This window comes from Rattus norvegicus, chromosome 4, assembly GCF_036323735.1.
Source record: "Rattus norvegicus strain BN/NHsdMcwi chromosome 4, GRCr8, whole genome shotgun sequence".
In the NCBI taxonomy this organism is placed as follows: Eukaryota; Metazoa; Chordata; class Mammalia; order Rodentia; family Muridae; genus Rattus; species Rattus norvegicus.
Window position 1 is genome coordinate 88,838,799 of NC_086022.1, and position 24,316 is coordinate 88,863,114.

Below are 24,316 nucleotides of genomic sequence, written 5' to 3' on the forward strand. Positions count from 1 at the left end.
AGTTGTGTGTGTGTGTGTGTTATTAAAATTTTACTTATCAGCAAAAACAAAAAAAATCTATAAGCAAACAAACAAAAACAAAAACCTGTCTTAAAATAGCATTTATTCATTAGATCAAAATACAAAAATTCAGAAAGTTGGCGTAAGTCAGTTTCATCACTACTGTATAACATTCCTCTTCATTTTGAGCAAAATTCTGTTTACAAAGAAAATAAGAACCAATGTGTATAGATTCTAATTCCTTAGGCTTAGAGTTTTTACTGTCTAAAGTACCATATACCTCAATTAGGAGCATTAAAATTTAATGTTCTGTAGCACAATAGGGTGACTAATCTTCATGACATTTTATAAAGTACAAGAAATATCCTTAACAAAATGTTCATGGAAAGGGGCCATTACTTTCCTTATTTGATCATAGTATAATGAATACATGGATCTTGCCCCTTGAGTACGTGTAATTCTGTGTCAATTTAAAAGACATTTTACATGTTAGTACTTTGCACTGTATTATAAATGCCTGTTTTGTGTCTTCTACCTAGACAGTAAAACTCTTGTTCCAAAAGTTTGCTTTCCTTTGGGTGATTGATTGAGCCCTAGAACATTCTGTGTGGTATATTAATCATCACAACATTTTTAGTTGTTTATTTTTTAAAGACTTATTTTACTTGTGTATGTTTGTGTGAATATGCTCACATGTGTGTGCAGGTGACATGGAGGCTGAAAAGACACAGCACATCCCTTGGGTCTGGAGTTTCAGGTATATGTGGGTGTTAGAAGCCAAACTCTGATACTCTGAGAGAGCAGTAAGTGCTCTTAACTCCTGGGGCATCTCTCCTGCCCCTTGTTTGTTTGAGGCAGGATCTTTAAGCTCAGGCTGAAACTCATACAAATCCTCCTGCCTCTGAGTGCTGGTTTTGCAGTCATGAGCCATCACGCTTGGCTGTCACGACATTTCTAAAATAAGGCTTAGTACAAAGCAGGGAATACATGACTCAGACAAGTCCTACTAATTTTTAATGTTTTTACTTATTCTTAGACAACCTTATACATATACATACAGTGTATCTTGATCATTTACACCCCCAATTTCATCCCTAACACATGGCCTCCCACCTTCATACCCCCCCTTTTTAAATAACCCAGTGAATTCTATTAGTGCTGTCTGAATACGCACAGGGAGCTTACCAGCAAGTTAGCATTTCAGCCCAATTAACATCTCAGGTTCATCTTGAGAATTAGAAAAACTTTTGTTTATACAAAATTGTGAGAATCAGGGTTGAGGAGATGGCTCGATGGGTAAAAGTACTTTATCGAGCATGAAGACATCATTTCAGATGCCTAAAACCCATTTTTTTAAAATGGTACAGGTACACACACTGCTGAAGTCACAGCACTGCAGAATGCAGAGACAGGTTAGCTAGGTCTTCCTCACTGCCTGGTAGCCTAGCTCCAGATTCAGTGGACATGCCTCAGTGGAATAACACAATTATACAGTGTATACACAGTAATAGAATAGGCCATGCAATGACCTCAGCCTCCATGTGCATGCACCCAGGTACATGTGTCTTTATCTACACATACACAGATATAGGACATACACAAAAATTCAAATTCTGAGCATCAAGATGAAATTTACGTGTGAAAGTTCTTTATAAGGAATTAAACGAGCTAAGCATGGTGGGACACACCTTTAATCCTGACATACAGAAGGCAGAGGCTAGTGAGCCGGAGGGAAGCCTGATCTATATAGTGAGTTGCAGGATACCCAGGGTTTTGCAGGGACTCTGTCTCATTAAATAAATAAATGAATAAATAAATAAATTAACTTGTGTAATGATACTATATGAAACACCACAAACCAATTTGCCACAGAAATAAGCCTACAGTTTAAATTATAAAATATAAATTGTTCCATGGACATACTGCATTTGTAACATTTAAGAAAACCTCAGTCAACTGAGAACAGGACCCCCTTGGGGGGAATTAGAGGAAGGATTGAAAGAGCTGAAGGAGCTTGCAACCCCATCAAAACAACAATGCCAACCAACCAGAGCTTCCAGGGACTAAACCACTACCAAAAGACTAACTCATGGCTCCAATTGCATATGTAGCAGAGAATAGCCTTGTTGGGGCACCAGTAGAAGGGGAAGCCCTTGGTCCTGACAAGGTTGGACCCTCCAGTGCAGGGGAATGTTGGTGGGGGTAAGGGGGATGGATGGGAGGAACACCCATATGGGGGAGGGAGAGGGGGAGGGGATGTGGGCTTATGAACAGGAAACCGGGATAGGATTTACATTTGAAATGTAAGTAAATAAATATATCTCATTTAAAAAAATAACAAAGAAAAACAAAAAAGAAAAAGAAAGAAAACCTCAGCCAGAACAGTGAGCTGTTACTACAAATCCACCAACAATTTTCTTTTCCCATCTCAGTTCAGAGCAATGGCCACTACAGAAGATGTAGCTGAGGATTTAGGACTCCTTCCCTAAGAGTTATCAGGTAAAGGTTAAAATAGCTTCTTGGAGGATAATTGTGTAATTATTAAAAACAATATAAGTATGCATTTCTCTAACTGATTTGTGGAACAACTGTAGAAAACTATATATAACTCTGTTGGGAGGCTACAACATAACACTCTTGCTATTAACTGTGGGTGGGGGAGTAGATGTGAGCAAAGCTGTAATTAGAGCAGGCAAATGATACCAGATGGTAACTTAAATTCACAGTGACACAGAAGAGAATCAGAATCCATAAAGGTAATGTAATCAATTCTATATACATACTTGCTTTTTAAAAATAACCTTTAAAAATACCAAAAGAAATCTAAACAAGCAAGCTAAGGACCAATGAGACCCCCTCCAAAAATGCCCAAACAAAGCAAATGATATAGAAAGTCTTACAAAAATAACATTAGAATTAGGTATGGGCCTTGCTCTTAAATGTGGTTACTATACCCAATGAGACTCCCTTGGGAGAAAAAAAAACCCTGATTTTTCCTTTGCCACTGAATATGAATTACCGATAGTTTCCAGGTTGTGGATGTAGCCTGTGCCTACTTTCCTCTGTCAGTGCTGGGACCCTGTCTATCTTGTACAGGGTTTGTGTGTGCTGCCACAGTCTCTGTGAGTTCATATGATCATTACACCTTTTGTGTCTGGAAGGCGTTGTTTCCTTAGAGTCATCCATCACCTCTGGTTCGTATAATCAATCCATGTATCTTCTGCATAGATTCCTGTGCCTTGAGAGTGGACTCTGATGAAGGTCTGCCCTTGAGGAGTGAGTGCTCCAGCGAATCTCACTTCAGTTTTGAGTTTCTGTGTTAGTTACCATCTTCTGAAAGCAGCTTCTCTGATCTGGCCTGAGAGAGGCACTGACATATAACTATATATTATTAGAAGTCTTTTTATAGCTATGTCCCTTTAGTAGAATAATAGTATTGGGTTTTTCAAGTCCATGACCTATTTAGTTTTAGGTTCTTGGCCATTGTAGCAGTGGTATGAGGTAGTCAGGTATAGATTCCATCTCATGGAGTGGGCTTTAAATCTAAGCAGAAAGTCGTTGGTTTCTCCTGTAGCATTTGTGCCACTATTGCACCAGTATATCTTGCTGGCAGGTGGTCGTAAGTTGCATGGTTTATAGTGGAGAATTACTTATGATTACAGTCTACCTTCCAGGTATGGGCAGTTGACGACGACTGTGCCGCCAGTGTGTGAATATCGGGCGTAGGTCTGCGATATTGAAAGAAAACATGTACACGGATCACCCGTTTTCAGAGAGTGCCACCAAGGCTTTACTGAGATCTCCTTATATACTCGAGGCAAAAGCCATGGGAAAACAACAAGGCAGGTGAAATTCCCCAATCAGGAAAACAGGAAAAGTCTGTGTGGTGCAGTCCCGGGCCCAATCAGGAGCATAAACAACTTCTTAACAACAGCAAGCTGGAAGACTCATGGGGGGAAAGGGTGCCATGGAAAGTCCCTGCTCCAAATCAGCGGCCAAGAGTAGCTGCCGAGGGTGTAAACAACTTCTTGCTATAGCAGGCTAAAAGGCTCAGCGAGGGGGAAGGGAAACAGCAAGGTAGGGCCCAACAGGCAGTACCTTTCAGTATCTTGAACACTAGTCACTAGGCTTCTAGCTAGGTTCCAGCTCAATGTTTGTGTATACAGCGACATAGGTGTTTTTAGAAATAGAGTATTATCATCAGATTGTAGAGATCAATAGCCTATGTTGTTTGAAGGTGTCTTTACTGCTCTAGTGCTGTAAGAAGAGACCATGAACAAAGCAACTTATAAAAGGAAAAATTTAATTGAACCCTTGCTTATAGATTCAGAGAGTTACTTTATGATCATCATAGTAGGGAAGGTGACAGCAGCCAGGCACATATGGTATTACGGAAGGAGCTGAAAGTTCACATCTGTTCTACAATTGCAGACAGAGCGGGAGATTGGGTCTGGCATGACTTTTGAAACCTCAAAGCTTACTTCCAGTGACACACCTCCTCTAATAAGGCCACACCTTCTCAAAAAAGAATCTTAATCTTTCCCAAATGGGAAGTTCCAGTATATAGGCATTCAAATATATGAGTTATGAAGGCCATTCATACATATGTGTGTGTATAAAGTTAATATTCACTATTTTATTTTTATTGGATATTTAATGTTTTTACATTTCAAATGTCAGCCCCTTTTCCTCCTCTCCCACACCCTCTCCCCCTCACTTGCTTCTGTGAAGATGCTGCCACTCCCACCTAAATGCCCTGGCATTCTCCTCACTGGGGAAGTAAGGCTTCACAGGACAAAGGGCTTCTCCTCCTATAAATGCCAGACAATGCCATCCTCTGTTACATATGTGGCTGGAGCTATGGGTCCCTCTATGAGTACTCATTTGTTGGTGGTTTAGTCCCTGGGAGTACTGAAAAGGTCTGGTTGGTTGATGTTGTAGTCATTCCTATGGGATCACAAATCCCTTCAGCTCCTTCACTCTTTTCTCTATCTCCTCCATTGTGGTGCCCACACTTAGTCCAATGGTTAGCTGCAAGTATCCTCATCTGTATCAGTAGGATTCTGGCAGAATCTCTCAGGAGACATACGTATCAATCTCCTATCAGCAAACACATCTTGGCATTAGCAATAGTGACTAGGTTTGGTGGCTGCATATGGGATGGATCCCTAGGTGGGGCAATCTCTGGATGACTTCCTTCAGTCTCTGTTCCACTCTTTGTCCCTGTATTTCCTCCTATGAGTATTTTGTTCTCCCTGCTAAGAAGAAATAAAACATCCACATTTTGGTTTTCCTTCAGCTTCATATGGTCTGTGAATCATTTATTGGGTATTCCAAGCTTTTTGGGGGTAATTTTCACTTATAACTGAGTGCAACCTCACTCAGAATGATATTTTCTAGTTCCATCCATTTGCTTAAGAATTTCATGTAGTCATTGATTTTAATAAGTGAGTTGTACTCCACTGTGTAGATGTACCACATTTTCTGTATCCATTCCTCTGTTGAAGGACATCCGGGTTCCTTCCAGCTTCTGGCTATTATAAATAAGACTGCTATGAACATGGTAGAGCATGTGTCCTTGTTATATGTTGGAGCATCATTTAGATATATGCCCAGGAATGGTATAGCTGGATCCTCAGGTAGTACTATATCTAATTTTCTGAAGAATTGCCAGACTGATTTCCAGAGTGGCGGTACCAGCTTGCAATCCCACCAACAATTGAGGAGTGTTCCTCTTTCTCCACATCCAGAAACTGCTATCCCCTGAATTTTGTATCTTAGGCATTCTGACTGGTGTGAGGTGGAATTTCAGGGTTGTTTTGATTTGCATTCCCCTCATGACTAAGGATGTTGCACATTTCTTTAGGTGCTTCTCGGCCATTCAATATTCTCCAGTTGAGAATTCCTTGTTTAGTTCTGTACCCCAATTTTAAGAGAAATATTTGATTCTCTGGAGTCTAACTTCTGAAGTTCTTTGTATATATTAGATATTAGTCCTTAATCGAATGTAGTATTGGTAAAGATCTTTTCCCAATCTGTTGGTTGCGGTTTTGTCTTTTGCCTTATAGAAGCTTTTCAATTTTAGGAGTTCCCATTTGTCCTTGTTCTTAGAGAATAAGCCATTAGTGTTCTGTTCAGGAAAATTTCCCCTGTTCCTATGTGTTTGAGGCTCTACCCCACTTTCTCTTCTATTAGTTTCAGTGTATCTGGTTTTATGTGGAGGTCTTTGATCCACTTGGACTTGAGCTTTGTACAAGAAGATAAGAATAAGTTGATTCTCATTCTTCTACATTCTGACTGCCAGTTGAACCAGCACCATTTATTGAAAATGCTGCTTTTATCCATTGGATAGTTTTAGCTCCTTTGTCAAAGATCAAGTGACCACAGGTGAGTGGGTTCGTTTCTGGGTCTTCAATTCTATTCCATTAATCTACCTGCCTGTCGCTGTACCAATACCATGCAGTTTTTAATCATGATTTCTCTGTAATACAGCTTGAGGTCAGGTATGGTGATTCCCCCAGAAGTTCTTTTATTATTGAAGATAGTTTTCCCTATCCTAGGAATTGCTCTTTCTAACCCTATGAAGAATTGAGATTGAATTTTGATGGGGATTGCATTGAATCTGTAGTTTGCTTTTGTCAAGATAGCATAGCCATTTTTACTGTATTAATCCTGCTAATCCATGAACATGGAAGATCTTTCCATCTTCTGAGACTTTCTTCAATTTCTTTCTTCAGGGACTTAAAGTTCTTGTCATATAGATATTCACTTGCTTAGTTAGAGTCACGCCAAAGTATTTTATATTATTCGTGACCATTGTGAAGGGTGTCATTTCCCTAATTTCTTTCTCAGCCTGTTTATCCTTTGAGTAGAGGAAGGCTACTGATTTCTTTGAGTTATTTTTTTATCCTGCCACTTTCCTGAAGTTGTTTATCAGCTGTAGGAGTTCTCTGGTGGAATTTTTGGAGTCACTAAAGTATACTATCATATCAAGTAAAAATAGTGATATTTTGACTCCTTCCTTTTCAACTTTTATCCCTTTGACCTCTTTTTGTTGACTAATTGCCCTGGCTAGTACTTCAAGTACTGTACTGAATAGATAGGGAGAGAGTAGGCAGCCGTGTCTAGTCTCTGATTCAAGTTTCTCATTTTTTAATTTGATGTTGGCTATTGGTTGCTGTATATTGCCTTTACTATGTTTAGGTATGGGCCTTAAATTCCTGATGTTTCTAAGATTTTAGCATGAAGGAGTGTTGAATTTTGTCAAATGCTTTCTCAGTATCTAATGAAACGATCATGTGTTTTTTTCCCCTGTTGAGTTTATTTATATAGTGGATTACGTTGATGGATTTCCATATATTGAACCATCCCTGAGATGAAGCCTACTTGATCATGGTGAATGATCATTTTGAGATGTTCTTGGATTCGGTTTGCAAGAATTGTTTTTAATATTTTTGCATCTTTATTCATGGGGAACTTGATCTGAAGTTCTCTTTCTTTATAAGGTTTTTGTGTGGATTAGGTATGAACGTAATTGTGGCTTCAAAAAATGGATTGGGTAGTGTTCCTTCTGTTTCTATTTTGTGGCATTGTTTGAAGAGTATTTGTATTAGGTCTTCTTTGAAGGTCTGATAGAATTCTGCACTAAACCCATCTGGTCCTGGACTTTTGTTGGTTGGAAAACTTTTATTTCTTCTATTTCTTTAGGAGTTATAGAACTGTTTTGATGGTTTATCTGATGCTGATTTAACTTTGGTACCTTGTTTCTGTCTAGAAAATTGTCCATTTCATCCAGATTTTCCAGTTTTGTTGAGTATAGAGTTTTGGAGTAGGATCTGATGATTTTATGAATTTCCTCAGTTTCCATTGTTATGTCTCATTTTTCTTTTCTTATTTTGTTAATTTTGATACTGTCTATCTGCCCTCTGGTTAGCCAGGCTAAGGGTTTATGTATTTTGTTCATTTTCTCAAAGAACCAGCTCCTGGTTTTGTTGATTCTTTGTATAGTTCTTTCTTATTCTATTTGGTTGAGTTCAGCCCTGAGTTTGATTATTTCCTGCCTTCTCCTTCTCTTACCCAAGAGGAGCATTTAGGTGTGCTGTCAAGCTGCTAATTTATGCTCTTTCAAGTTTCTTTTTGGAGGCACCCTCAGCTATGATTTTTCCTCTTAGCACTGCTTTCATTGTGTCCCATCAAGTTTGGGTATGTTGTGCCTTCATTTTCATTAAATTCTAAAAAGCCTTTAATATCTTTCTATATTTCTTCTTTGACTAAGCTGTCATTGAGTAGAGCATTGTGCAGCTTCCATGTATATGTGGGCTTTCTGTTGTTTTTGTTGTTATTGAAGACCAGCCTTAGTCCATGGTGATCTGATAGGATGCATGGGATTATTTAAATCTTCTTGTATCTGTTGAGCCCTGTTTTATGACCGATTATACAATTTTGGAGAAGGTAGGATAAGGTGCTGAGAAAACAGTATACTCTTCTGTTTTAGGATGAAATGCTCTATAGATATCTGTTAAATCTATTTGGTTCATAACCTCTGTTAGTTTCACTGTGTGTGTGTATTGAGTTTGTTTCTATGTTCTGTCCATTGATGAGAATGAGGTGTTGAAATCTCCCACTATTATTGTGTGTGGTGCAATGTATGCTTTGAACTTTAGTAAAGTTTCTTTTATGAGTGTGTGTGTGTGCCCTTGCATTTGGGGCATAGATATTCAGAATTGAGAGTTCATCTTGGTAGATATTTCCTTTGATGAGTATGAAGTGTTGTTCCTTATCATTTTTGATAAGTTTTGATTGAAAGTCGATTTTATTCGATATTAGAATGGCTACCCCAGCTGGTTTCTTGGGACAATTTGCTTGGAAAATTGTTTTTCAACCTTTTACTCTGAGGAAGTGTCTGTCTTTGTCACTGAAGTGTGTTTCCTGTATGCAGGAATATGCTGGGTCCTGTCTATGTATTCAGTCTATTAGTGTATGTCTTTTTTTTTTTTTTGATATATTTCTTTATTTACATTCCAAATGTTATTCCATTTCCAGGTTTCCCATCCATCAGCCCCCTATCCCCTCCCACTCCTCCATAAAGGTGTTCCCCCTCCCACCCACTCCCCCTTACCACCCCTCTCCTGATATTCCATTGCACTGGGGGTCCAACCTTGGCGGGACCAAGGGCTTCCCCTTCTATTGGTGCCCAACAAGGCCATCCTCTGCTACATACACAATTGGAGCCATGGGTCAGTCTACATATAGTCTTTGGATAATGGTTTAGTCCCTGGGAGCTCTGGTTGGTTGTCATTGTTGTTTTTATGGGGTTGCAAGTCCCTTCAGTTCTTTCAATCCTTTCCCTAATTCCTCCAATGGGGATCCCATTCTCATTTCAGTGGTTTGTTGCTAGCATTCACCTCTATATTTGACATGCTTTAGTTGCATCTCTCAGGAGAGATCTATATCCGGTTTCTGTCAGCATGCACTTCTTAGCTTCATCAATCTTATCTAGTTTTGGTGGCTCTATATATATGAGCCACATGTGGGGCAGGCTCTGAATGGCTGTTCCTCCAGTCTCTGTTCTAAACTTTGCCTCCACATCCCCTCCTATGGAAATTTTTGTTCCCCCTTTTAAGAAGGAGTGGTGCATCCACATTTTGGTCATCCTTCTTCTTGAGCTTCATGTGGTCTGTGGATTGTATCTTGGTTAATTCGAGCTTTTGGGCTAATGTCCACTTATCAGTGAGTGCATACCATGTGTGTTTTTCTGTGATTGGGTTACCTTATTCAGGATGATATTTTCTAGTTCAATCCATTTGCCTAGGAATTTCATGAAGTCACTTTTTGATAGCTGAGTAGTATTCCATTGTATAGATGTACTATAAGTGTATGTCTTTTTATTGGGAAGTTGAGTACATTGATGTTAAGAGATATTAAAGAACAGTAGTTGTTGTTTCCTTTTATTTTTGTTATTAGAGGTGGAATTATGTTTGTGTGGTTATCTTTTTTTGTCTTTGTTGAAAGAAGCTAATAATTTCTTGCTTTTTCTAGGGTGTAGTATCCCTCCTTGTGTTGGAGTTTTCCATCTATTACCCTTTGTAGGGCAGGATTTGTGTGAAAATATTGTGTAAATTTGGTTTTGTCATGAAATATTTTGGTTTCTCTATCTATATTTTCCTGGATATTGTAATGTGTGTTGGCATTTATGTTCTCTTAGCATCTGTATGACATCTGTCCAGGATATTCTAGCTTCATGGTCTCTTGAGAAATCTGGTTATTTCTGATAGGTCTGCCGGTATATGTTACTTCACCTGCTTCCCTTTTAAAATTCTTTTAATGTTTTTTGTTTTGTGCATTTCGTGTTTTGATTATTATGTGATGGGAGAAATTTCTTTTCTGGTCCAATCTATTTGTTGTTCTGTAGGCTTCTTGTATGTTTATGGGCATCTCTTTCTTTAGGTTAGGGAAGTTTACTTCTATAATTTTTTTCAAGATGTTTACTGGCCCTTTAAGTTGAGAATCTTCACTCTCTTCTATATCTATTATTCTTAGGTTTGGTCTTCTCATTTTGCCTGGATTTCCTGGATGTTTTGGGTTAGGAGCTTTTTGCCTTTTGTGTTTTCTTTGACTATTGTGTCAATGTTTTCTATGGTATCTTCTGCCCCTGAGATTCTATCTCTTGCATATTTATTTATTTATTTATTTTTGTGATGCCTGTATCTATGACTCCTGATCTCTTTCCTAGGTTTTCTATCTTCAGGGTTGTCTCCATTTATGATTCCTTTATTGTTTCTATTTACATTTTTAGACCCTGAATGGTTTTGTTCAATTCCTTCACCTGTTTGGCTGTGTTTTCCCTTAAGTTTTTAAGAGCTTTTTGTGTTTTCTCTTTAAGGGCTTCTACCTGTTTACCTGTGTTGTCCAGTATATCTTTACGGGAATTATTTGTCCTACTTAAAGTCCTCTATCATCATCATGAGATGTTATTTTAAATCCAAATCTTGCTTTTGCAGTATATTTTCCAGTACTTCCTGTGGTGGGAGAACTGGGTTCTGATGATGCCAAATAGTCTTGGTTTCTGTTGCTTATGTTTTTGTGTTTGCTTCTCGCTATTTGGTTATCTCTGATATTAGTTGGTCTTACTGTCTCTGACTGGAGCTTGTCCCTCCAATGGGCCTGTGAGTCTCTTAGGAGTGAGAGCCTTCCTGGGAGACCAGCTCTCTGCAGGCAGGTTTTGGGTCTGGAGTGCTGTGGGACAGTCCCAGCTCTTGGTGCAGATGGAGACCAGAATGGTCTTGTTCCAGGCTGCCTTGCTGCTCATGTGCCTCATGTGCTCCTGGTGGATCTCCTTTGACAGTCAATGGAGAGGAAGTGGGCTCCCACCTGTGGGCTTAGGAGTGAGAACACTCATGGCAGACCAGCTCGTGTCCAGAGGGCTGTGGGACAGCCCCAGCTCTATATAAATATTTTATAAGCTGCTGTGATGAGAGTATATTCTTTTGTGTTTAGCTGGAATGTACTATAGCTGTCTTATAGGCCCATTTATTTTGTTATGTTACTTTATTCTAGCAATTTTCTTCCAAATTCTTTATACTAAAAGACTGTTCCCAAGGGGCATTGCCCCATTGTAAATTTCCAAATGGGTTTGTGATTGTACAAGGAATAGTTATATCGTGTTAGGCGCATTCATGACCTTGTTATTGTTTCATGTGGACAAAAGATATTGTTTGTGTCAAGTTGACAAGGGGTGAATTGTAGTGGCTATTCCTGGTTGTCACTTGACTATATCTGGAATGAACTACAATCCAGAATTGGAAGGCTCACCTGTGATCCTGATCTTGAGGCTGGGAGATACAAGTTTCTGACCTGGATCTTGGCATGGAGATCTTGAGGTATAGTGTCTATGAATCTGGGGAGACTAAGGCAAGGAGATCTCTGAGTTCAAGGTCATCTGGGACAAAGCAGGTCCCAGATCCAGGTGTGGTGATACACACCTTTAATCTGGGACACACCTTCTTCTGGAGACCTATATAAGGACATTGGAAAAAGAAGATCCTCTCTCTTCTTCACCTGCCTGCCTGTGGAACTGAGCCACTGCTAGATCCTTGGACTTTCATTCACAGCTGCTGCTGACCATTGTTCGGGAGTTGGACTACAGACTGTAAGTCATCAACAAATTCCCTTACTATATAGAGACTACCCATAAGTTCTGTGACTCTAGAGAACCCTGACTAACACACATAAAAAACTTCATGTACTTAAAGAGGCTAGAGAAATGGAAGGTGTCAGAAAACTCCATGAAGCAAAGCTGGGACATGACAAGAGCACACACAACTCTTGGCTATAGAGAGCACATGAACCTCCTCAATGGCGAACTCACAGTCAGCTGTGAAAATAGGTATTCACCTACATTTGAAAACTAGAAAAAGCCAAATTGTCCTCACAAATGAACAAATCAAGCTAGAATTAAAAAGAAAGAAAACCAAAGTACATTATAGTAAAACTACCAGAAAATTAAAAACTAAGGACAAAACTCCCAAAGTATCCCAGAATAAAGACTTGTTATTTCAAAAGAAGCCAGGTGTGGTGGCACATGCCTGTAGTACCAGCTACCCAGCACTGAGGTAAGAGGATCTCTTGAATCCATAAGTTCCCAGCTAGCCTGGGCTAAAAAGAAGACTCTGTCTCAAATTAGAAAACAACAAACACTCATAAAGTTTGTTATAAACTAAAACAAAAACAAGCAACCCATTAAAATTTATATATATATATATATATATACATATATATATATATATATATATATAATTAAAGTCAGGGTGGGGAGAAGGCTTCATGAGCAAAGTGTTTGCTATATAAGTATGAGGACCTGTGGTTTGTCTTACATCCCAGCTTCCATGTAAGAGCCAAGAGAGGCAGATGCTAGAGGATCACCAGCCAGTCAGTCTAGATGAGAAACAGTAGTCTGGGTCCAATAAAAGACCATGCCTCAAAAAGTTAATAGGGAATGGTGGAGGAAGACATTAAAACTCAAACTCTGGCCTACGCAGGCATGCACACACACACACACACACACACACACACACACATCCCTACATACACCCATGCATCACACACACACACACACACATATCCCTACATACACCCATGCATCACACACACACACACACACACACACACACACACATCCCTTCATACACCCATGCATCACACACACACACACACACACATCCCTACATACACCCATGCATCACACACACACACACACACACACACACATCCCTACATACACCCATGCATCACACACACACACACACATCCCTACATACACCCATGCATCACACACACACACACACACACATACACACACACACACACACACACACACGCACAGAGAGAGAGAGAGAGAGAGAGAGAGAGAGAGAGAGAGAGAGACTGACAAAGACAGACAGCCAGAAAGACAGCATGAGCATAAGGGGAAAAACAGGTAAAAAGTCAAAGGGTAGGAAAACCTGGAGAGGAATGTCATTAACAATGGGATGGGGTAGGGACAGGGGCATGAAAAGGATAAGGGCCAAAGGAACCCCTGCAGAGAGCATCTTTGGGGGCACTTTTTCCAGAAAAAAATCTTCCTGGGGCATTTCAGCTCAACCACCAGAAGAAAGAAAAATCTGACTTTTTAATAATCTTTTGGGGAAGCAGGAATTTGACATCATGAGATTTATTTTAGTATTGTGTGTGTGACTAAAAAAAAAAAAAAAAAGTAAAGAAGCCTGATACTAGTTAGGACCACAAATGAAGAGTTTCTGTTAAACCACAGTACAGACTGCATGTTAATTCTGTATCCCAGAAAGAACTGCAGGAAAGTGAGGTCTGATTCAGGCCTGGGCTCTTACCAAGGGTTAGGTTCTATAATTCAGAACGCTCGGCTAGCATTACAAAGTTATAGGTTCTACTCCCAGAGACAAGGAAAGGGAATCTTGTTTGGCCATGTGTTGTTGGACATATATCTGACGTTTTAGTTCTGTTCTGTGTGATCTAATGACCTGTACACACCCCCTCCCAATCCATCCCATCTTTTTCACTTTATACACAAAGTGAGTCACAAAATCATTCTATGTAAGTCCCTGTATTAGTTACTTTTCTATTGCTATGACAAAACATCATAAACAAGGCATCTTACAGAAGGGAAGTTTACTTGGAGCGATATAGTTCCAGAGAGGTAAGAGTCCATCACGATCACAGTGGGGAAGTGCGGCAGAAGAGCAGGCAAGCATGGTGGCTGCTGGAAGCTTAGACCTTGATCTATAAGCATGAAGCAGACCATACAAACTGGGAATGGTGCATAGCTTTTGAAACCCCAAACTTCACCCCCAGTGACACACTTTCCTCCAGCAAGGCCACACCTTCTAGATCTACCTACACAGAGCCACCAGCTGGGAACCAAGTATTTAAATCTCTTAGCCTATTGGACCATTCTCATTCAGACCACCATACCCTTCACCATTCATTGCTCTTTTAAAATTACACCTCAACTATTCTGAGCCCTTTCCATAGTATACTTTAGGGTCCATTTATCAATGTCAACAGAGTAAATTGTTGAAATTAAATTAAATGATCATTTGACTATATGTGGTAGTCAGAAGTCTCAGCCTTTTAGGCCTAAGAACAAACAATCTCTCCAGACAGTAAGAATCACAGTAAGTCTCATACACAGACATAGACAGTCAGACACACCACACACACACACACACAGACATATATACAATATACATAGAGATACAGACACAGATGTACACACATACACACCATACACACAGGCAAAGATACAGACAAATACATACCATATACACACAAAAACACAGACATGCACACATATGCATACAGACAAAGATACACATATACAAATACATAGCATACATGCACACACATATGCAGGCATGCACACATACACACCATACACACACGCACAAACAGACATACAAAAACCTTAGAAAAAATGACATGTTGCTATCAGTAAATATGATCTTTCTATATGTATTAATTTAAAACTTCTTTAGTTTCTTTAAACAATATAGTTTTCATTGTGAAATAGTTAAAAACTTATTCAAATTACCCTCTGTTACTTTCTATTTTTTTATTGTAGATTACAATGTATTTCCAATTCAATGTGTGCTTGTGATCTTGAGTCCTGAGCTCTTTCTATATTTACTTAATGTGCTTTTTGACAGACTCTTCTACATAGTTGATATAATCTTTTAAAACAGGTGTTTTGTACTTTGGTTTTTAATTAATGTCTTTTATTGTCATTATTTATAATATGAATTCATACCCTGAATACAATGGTACATGGACATGATAGGCCTTCCCATCTCCTTGGCAGTGGGCAGCATTTAGTCTTTTGCCATTAAGAAATAAACTGTATCGAGGTTTTATCAAATTGGCAGTTTCCTTTAGGCCTTGTTTGCTTTCTCATACGTGACTAGGTGCTAAATTTTGCTTAGTTACTTTTCTGCCTATTCTGAGATATTATATGGGCATTCTTTCCTACTATCTGTTAGGATACAGTTATTTTTACATGCATTTGTGGGCTAATTCCTACTCGGTTGTGAGGCATTATCCTCTCCATTTTATTGGATGTTCTAAGTATATTAGGAGAAGGAAGGAGGTAGTGAAGGATTTTGGTATCTGTAAACATAAGATATTTACAGTTTCCTTTCTCTGTGACATCTTTGGTACTGGAGCAATGCTGGGATCAGAGAATTAACGGAGGAGTATTCCCTCTTCTAATGATTAATTTGCTCTTGTTGCAATTAATGACAATCATTTTATTATCTTTAAATGATCTATTTTTAATAAGTTTATTTGGTCACTTTGGAATCCAGTAAACACATAAAGTCTGATAAGTCTATAAAGATAAAACAGCCTTATAGAAATGGAGCTTTAATGAAGAGGGGTCGTCACAGCAGCATATATGTCATTCTTACAACAAACTATATGAGTTTATGAAATCATTTCAAAACTGTATAATGCAATTTAAGTTTTAACATTAAGTAGAACTAGTATACAAGATGTATTGGTCTTTTCCCATAGCAGTTATGTTGCTTTGTTAATTTACTCTATAGCATCATAATAAGACATATTTCAACTTCTTCACATTTTACCAAACAGAAGTAGGTGTAATAACAGGATCTATATTTAGAATGTATTTTGGAGCACTAAGTATAAGTATCTTTAAATAGTAATAAATATCAACACTTAGAAGTTGAAAATAAATCATTTAGCATTTACTAAAATCACAACTCTAAATATATTCCTTAATACAAAATATACATCTATATGCTTCAAAAACTGTTGAAAGCAGTACATATTTTGCTTATCTTTTCCAAACTTGGTTTCTTAATACTTTTAAACTAATAGTTTATTATTGGTACAATAACACTTTAAATAAGTAAATACTATTTTATTTTTTATTTTATTTTATTTTATTTTATATATTTTAGGTGTTTTTAGCATGTATGTCTATGCACCATATCCATGGTGTGTTTTGGAGGCCAGAGGAGAGTGTTGGATCCCCTAAGACTGGGATTACAGACAGGATGTAAGCAGCTATGTGGGTGCTGGGAATTGAGCCCTGGCCTCTGGATGAGCAGCCAGTGATCTTAACCACTAAGTTCTCTCTTTAGCCCCTAGTCTTGAACATTTTAAATATTTAGTATATTATTAAAGGAACATAGTTTGTTCAGAAAATATTGCAGCCAAAACATTCTAAAAGAGCAATGTTAGGAATGTGGCAAATGTTTTATAGAATTCTTTCACTAAAATATTATTTTATAACTTATTTATCTCAAAAACTAAAGTAAAATCCTTTAATCTCTTGTCCCTAATTAGATTAAGGAAAGACAGAAGAACCCCAAAGTAAAAGACCTAATCCCTGAGGCTGTGGACTGCTGGGAGGTGAATGCTTCTGCATCATTCCGGTGAGATAAACCCCTTGTTATTGTTGATTGCAACCTGAAGTGCTTCCTTCATCCTTCTCATTGTGGAATACTTAGGCAGGTCTAGAATACTGTGACATGTCAATGATCTTGGGTTATCTCTTTCACTGAAAACTTCAGGACACCGGAATCTTATTCCTTCATTCTGTAGGCCTTTTACATGTAGCCTATCACATCCTGTAAGAAACACTACAAAGGAATACAATTTTGTTAAGAATTTTCATCTAGAAAATTTCAAGAAACATAAGAGGAATTAATGATCACATTTAATAAGTCTTGAGTGTACTTTTTGTGCAGAAAAACTGTGCAGGGACAAGGACAGGGGCAGGAAAAGCCTAGAAAAGTCATGGCTATTGGGGTTTGTACACTACAAATATATGTGCCTTGCCACTAAAATGATCTATTACATGAAGACTGGATATCTATTATAGTACTTACAGAGGAACTTTTTCTTTTCATCCAAAGTTAGTTCATGGAAAGCCTTCCAAAACAGTAGAATAGTTGGGTGTGATTTGGAATATCCATTTTCATACTTTGAATTCTTGAGAAGAAGATTTAAAAAGAGTTAGAGGAAGTTTTAGGAGGGATAAGTATCAGTCATTTGGGAAAGTTAGAGGACACTCAGGTTACCACTTACATTTTCAAATTGTTTCCAGTCACAAGTAGGGTTTCCAATTATTGCTGCCATTAGTTCTTCAGGCTGGAAATGCCTAATACTGTCCCGGTTACACACCTTGTAAAATCCTCTATGAAATTCGTCATAAATTGTCTTTATAGAAATGTTAAAAATGTAATCAACACACTTGGACACATAGTCTCTCCTTGAGGGGAAAAAAAAAACCAATAACATGCCTTATCCATGACTACAATACTATTTTTCTCTCTTAACTCTATCGAGAAAGGAAAGTGTATCTTCTATGTAGCCCACAAGTCTATACAAGACAGGGAAATGAAAACCTGGCTAACTAGAAGAAAGGTCCTTAGAGAATATAAGAGAAGGACTCAGACATTCGGGTATTCTCATTTTCCTTATTGCAAGGAGCAATTGTATCTCCGATCTGAATGTTTGACTTTGAACAGGGACATGTTCCAGTGGAGCATGGAAATACATGGAAAATGCATTTAACACATCTGACCTACTAAATATTGTAGCTTAGCCACTTTCCTTCATTAGCTGCTTTCCACCATCAGAAGAAAGTGTTGTATCATATATAGGTAGCTTAGAGAATGATCAGAAATCCATGGAGTATGGTAACTGTGGAATGCAATATGCTTTCACATCACAGGGAACTACGGGAATAAGTTCATCCATTTGATCCTTGCTTCTTTGCCTCTACGCATTCCTTTCTGACATCCTTAGCTGGCTACTTCTTGTTCGTAGGAAACCACATAGTAAACATTCTTTCTAGCATGTCATATATCTTTATGTGCTGCCCTCTCACGCTCAAGATGAGGCTAGCAAGAAGGCCTCCCACAGATATGGTCCTTGAATTTCCAGAACTGTGACATAAATAAAACCCCTTTCCGTATAAAGTTACCCAGTATTTGATGTTTCATTATAGTAATGAAAAGTGGACTAAGTGGGGTAGCCACTAGAAACATGCCCAACCCCCTCCACACACCCCTTTAAACAGCCTTTGGTAACTAGCCTATTTACCTTTCTCTGTCCTCCTATAACCAATAGTGTGTTGCCAGTGCACCAACCAGTTTTCTGAAAGGAGGGAGGGGGAGGGGGTATAAGGAGACAGAAAGAACCAGAATACAGAGAGTGGGCAGAGGGAGGGGAAACAGAAAAGGCAGGAAGGAAACCGCATTTGTATCCTTTGCCAATGTTTATGTCCTGAATTTTCCTGCCATGGCTGACTTCAAATTACTAATAATAACCTGTGAACGGTGATGGAAATTTTGCAGTCAGATCTCATAAACTGGTACCAACTGATTTATTTAATACATTACATGTATTAAATTGGGGTATCAGCTTTCTGACCACTAGGATATAAGTTACATATTTTGCTTTTTTCATGGTTCCATCACTAATATCTAGAATACAGTATAGCATAGAATAGGGACTAAAAAGTTACCTTAGAGGACAGAAACATTTATTCTTAAACCATTTCTTCTCTTCTCCTACCTGTTTAGCATTCTAAAAACCAAAATTCTAAAACGAACATCCAAGAAACTCAAATATACTTTAAACTGTACGAATACAAACATTTCATGCCTATTCAAAGTAGACACTTAGGTCTCTAAACTTACTTGTTTGTTTCATTCACAGGCACAGAGATCCCATCTGGAATTAAATCAACATCTCTTTGATCCCAGTATATCTATAACCAAATATAATCAACTGATAAACATGAACGTGAATCTGTCATCATTATCCATACATCTTCCCTAAAGTTTTACAGAGTAATTATCTTTTAAAATATTGAATGTTCTATAATAAAATTATTTTTAACGTACTAGATAATGGCTGGGAATATATCGTAATTGGATAATCCTTCATTGGCAGAGGTGCAATCTCCAGCCACAGCTTGTGACACTAAAGCATACAAACAAACAAACAAACAAACAAACAAACAAATAACAGCAAAAACTGATTAAAGCCAACCTATAATCAAGATTTCTTGCTACTCACAGAAAAATACATGTGAAGTTCTTCAATAACACCAGCCTCACAATTTAGAACTTCTTGCAAATTCCTATTGAAAAATTGATTTAAAATGATATATTTGATACTATAGAATTTCAAAGTAATAATCCTTCAATGGGGAAAATTAAGTTAAGACAGACATGCACAAAATTCAGTATAAATTTTGTCTCCTACTCTTTCCCACTCATCTTCCTAGAATAATCTTGATTTAGAATTTGATTTGTTAGTCTACTCTACCTTATGGCTAGCGCTGTGTATTGTGAAAATGGTTATGCAGACAAGATTCTAAAGCAGAGAGGAATTACTTTGCAAAGTCCGGAGGTGTCTTTAGTTGTCACAATTAAAGGTTGTCATCTAGTGAATAGTTACCCCAGACACTATTAAACACATCACATACCCAGAACAACCCGCCACAAAGAGAATTAAAGCAACCACGTGCCTATAGTTATGGCTCAGTAGATGCTCTTGTTTGAGAGGGAGGAGGCCCAAGGTTGGATCCCCAATCAAAATACCCAAAACAGAAAAGGTCAAAGTGTCAAAATTGCCACTCTTGAAGAACTCCTTTAATAAAAACTTACCACTAAGGGATGAGAGAGAGAGAGAGAGAGAGAGAGAGAGAGAGAGAGAGAGAGAGAAAGAGACAGAGAGACAGAGAGGCAGAGACAGAGAGACAGAGAGAGAGAGAATGAATTATTTCATTCAATTTGCTATCAACAATTTAAGAAAAATCTGTGGCAGAAAAAGGACATTTTATGTGTATCCACTTAGGTCCTTGCGAACCTGAACATGCTTCTATTTTTGGATGAACCATATTTATATTCACTTATGGCACTATATCTTTATAAACCACATGTATGTGCACTTATGGTATATGCACTTATGGTACTAAATCAATTTATAAACCATATAAATGTACTCTAGCACTATATTAATAAACCACATCTCTATAATGCACTTATAACACTATTTATAAATTATATCCCTGTATAAACATAGTGATAATCTATATTTTTACAAGCCACATCTATCTGTACCATCTTATTACAATATATTTATAAACCATATCTCTATATATACATGTTTACACCCCTATATCCCCATCTATGTAATTTATTAACTGCATTTATGTATATGTATTTATTATACTATATTTATTATGAACCGTATATATGAACTTATAACACTGTATTTATAAATCATATCTATCTATACATATATGCACTTACAACACTAATTTACTTATAAACCATATTACATTTACATATATTTATAAGTATAGCATTGTATCTGTTTATAAGCTACATATATATGCACTTACACATTGCATATTTGTAATCCATATCTATATATGTATATGCACTTAAAGCATTTATATATATGTATATATATATATTTTATAGGATAAGAAGGATGACCCATATGTACTTAAAAAGATGAGACTTACTGCTGCTCTTATGAAGCAAATATATTTACTCACCTCCCCAGGAGAAGACTAAGGTCTTTTAAATCTTCCAAAGATGGCTTTTGCTCCAAAAGTTTTTTATATAAAGCCAGTGGGAAAGAGAGGTTGATAACATTTAAATTATTTAGGGAGAGTCCACATAAGATCCCAAAGAGGAAATATCTGCTCTTCTCAAACTTGGGCTGGAAAATAAATTCGAAAAAAGTTCCTACACTATTATAAATAATCAGTTATACAAAGGCACAATTAGACCAAAAAAAAAGAATAAATTTTAGCTCCTTTTAATTAACATCACAAATTAGACAAAAAAAACTGGTTTCAAAATAATTAAAAAACAGACTGTTTTATAAGTTATCATACAATTTAAATTTCTTCCATAATGTTCTTTCTATTCTTTATGTTTATTTGTTTGTTTGCTTGAGACACACTGAGCAAACTTTCTTCTTTTGATAGTTCTCAAAACTGTATAGCTGAGGGTGACCTTGAACTCCTCTTGCCTGTATCTCCTAAGTGAGGGATTATAGCCACGTGCCACCATGCCCAGCTTCTTGCATAATGTTCAATATAAATTAACAATACAGAACATTAAGCAAATGCATTTCTGGTAACTGATAGTATTTCTGAAACAGGCTTGAGTGGAATTATAAAGTTTTCCTTTGGAATGTTAAGGGACTAACTGTCCAATTCATGGAGACAGGTGACAATGAGGAAGGAGAGTTGTTCTGTAACGATATTTAAATTTAGCAGAATGAATGCCAGATGAGTGTTCTGGGAGTGTTGGCTCTGTTCGGCCATGCAGACCCACACGGGGCCGAGGTCTCATTCTGGCATCCTGTCTTACAATGTAGACTCTGCTTGCAGACGATTCACAATTCCTTGTGCCAGGAGACCTTTTGAGAGCTGATTTATGTCAGCACCATACGCTTGGACTTGGACCTCTGAGCTCCTTAACAAAGTACTTGGTTACACTAAAGCTACATCAACACAAAAAGGACCAATGCAGCTGCTCTTACTTTTCTTCGCTGCATCTTGTCATCCTGGTTAGAGAAACCAAAACAAAAGTACAAAAACATTCCAGGCCAAAGCTGCAGCCCAGGGAGGAAGCTTCCCTAGCTCGACATTCCAGGATTGCTGCTCCAGGGCCTTTCTGGCTGTTAGCAGAGGTTTAGTGACTCAAATGATGTGTATTCTCCTAGCTCTCCTAACCTTATTTACTCTTCTGCTGGAATTCTGACATGAGTTAAAAAACAGCATAAACAATCCGCAAAGGCCTCTCCTAGGCCATAATTTGTAATCTATACTCTGGTTCAACTTGATTTTGCTGTTTTATCAAGCCATTTATAAATTAAAGTAAGTGTGTGTGTGTGTGTGTGTGTGTGTGTGTGTGTGTGTGGTCTGTTTTCTACTGAACAGAACTGTATGAATATGCTTAAAAGTGAGGGCTTTGCTGAGTGTGGTACACGCCTACAATCCAAGCATTAATTAAGAAAGTGGAAACGAGGATTCAAGGCTACCTTGGAATATATAGTAAGACACTGAACAAGACATCTTATAAAAAGATAAAAGTGAAAAACAACATTACAGTCAAAGGAATCTTTCAGAATTAACAACTATCCCTACTAGTTTACCAGCGGTCTCTCTCTAATTTGAAACATTCCACATTAGAACTCTCAAAATTAAGGACACAAGCAAGGAAATGGTTTTCTACAAACTGCCTGATCATGCCATGGCACAGCTGCTGCCCCCTGGGTGATGTGATGGAGGTGCCACATGGTACAGTCCTGAGTTTACACTCTGGTTTGCATGTAATGCATTTTATTGGGAAAGACATAACTTACATTGACTGGAAACCACATGTTGGAACCATTTTCAGGATACATGAACATTTCATATTTGGGGTCTGTCATCTCTTCAAATATACAGTGGAAGAACTCAGAACTTACTCCCCCACCCTCAGGACGAATTTCATTAATAAATCCGACCTAAAGAAAGAAAATTTATTTCAAGGCTCTTATTTAAAATATAGCTCTTTGCTCTTTATGGAGAAGTCTCCAGCCTGTGCTGGACCTCTTGAGCTCACTACAATGGCAAGATCCACACAGCTCTTTTCCTTCTCATACCGTCTTCCCTCAGTTTGCTGCCAAGCAGTGAAAGCCGGGAGGAACCTATTTATTCTCCAGTTGGTAAGACAGTGAGTGGGTCCTTTAGATTGACACGCCTACACCTACCACTGGAAGAAGGAACAGTGGTGTGATATCAAATTTGATATGCCTTAAACCCATGAGTCATGAAGTTCTCCAGTTATTCCACCTTACCTGTCCTCATAGTATCTTTCAGACTGAGCAACCCTGGCTCTATTGAACAGCTATTTGTGTTCTCCAGCCCTACTCAAAGTACTTCTAGTAGGCAGCCTTTCCGGTGAGCATGGACCAGTATCTTTTAATATACATGCACACATTAAATCTATAAAATAAAATATGTATACATCTTTCTCATAAGAGAACACACACACACACACACACACACACACACACACACACACACACACACACACGAGATTCTCTTTTTAACAGTTCTCCATATCTCTGGATTTGATGGCCATGATTTTACCCTGACGATTCTGACAATTCCTTTCCTGGCTAACTTAATTGCATTCATTAATTTATGTATCTGATTTTTGGTGCTAGGGGATAAATTGGTCCCTCAGATATGATAGGCAAACACTGTACCGATCCTAGGTCTTGTATTTTGACCACTTACACTCTCAGCTGGTACTAGGAAAATCCACTCCCTTTGGAACTCCAGGCTCCAGCTCTTACCCAAGCATTTGTCAGTATTCAGTTCTGTACAAATATGGCCTGAGGTGCTACATAGTAAACACTCTCCCAGGCATCCACAAAGGATTAAATGAAGAGTGGCTGGAATTGAAACCTATATTGCAGAGCCTAGACATACAATGTGGGGGAAATGTGCCTATTACACTAGCTATCTGTTGGGTGCATGGACAGTCCCAGTTCTTCACTATTTCTTGATTGAACTCTTTTGAATATGATTTTGCAATATCTCCCATTAAGAGATTAGTATATTTTCCCAGCATTTGGCTTGAGTTCATTCGTGAGTATTCTTTGGCTCAAACAATATTTAATGATTCCTAGCTTGCATTTCCAGCACTGCTCTGAGAAGAACATGCTTGCTGGTCCCAAGATGAAGAAGGTC

At 38.0% G+C, this 24,316-nt stretch overlaps 1 protein-coding gene across 4 annotated transcripts in view; it reads right to left on the minus strand.

The window, feature by feature from the left end:
* Positions 1–15,813: 15,813 nt before the first annotated feature.
* Herc6 (HECT and RLD domain containing E3 ubiquitin protein ligase family member 6) overlaps positions 15,814–24,316 on the minus strand; it is a 42,432-nt gene continuing 33,929 nt past the window's right edge. For 2 of the 4 annotated variants that reach the window (XM_039108687.2, XM_039108689.2), the window contains 7 exons: positions 22,939–23,082; positions 21,116–21,282; positions 19,624–19,687; positions 19,242–19,312; positions 17,623–17,806; positions 17,424–17,526; positions 15,814–17,174 (listed from right to left, as the gene is read on the minus strand). In XM_039108687.2, coding sequence (XP_038964615.1) covers positions 16,960–17,174; positions 17,424–17,526; positions 17,623–17,806; positions 19,242–19,312; positions 19,624–19,687; positions 21,116–21,282; positions 22,939–23,082 — 948 coding nt within the window. In that variant the 3' untranslated portion in view covers positions 15,814–16,959. Of the gene's footprint in view, positions 17,175–17,423; positions 17,527–17,622; positions 17,807–19,241; positions 19,313–19,448; positions 19,528–19,623; positions 19,688–21,115; positions 21,283–22,938; positions 23,083–24,316 lie in introns of those variants that run through there. The other 2 variants (NM_001012474.1, XR_005503613.2) reach the window with 2 other exon arrangements.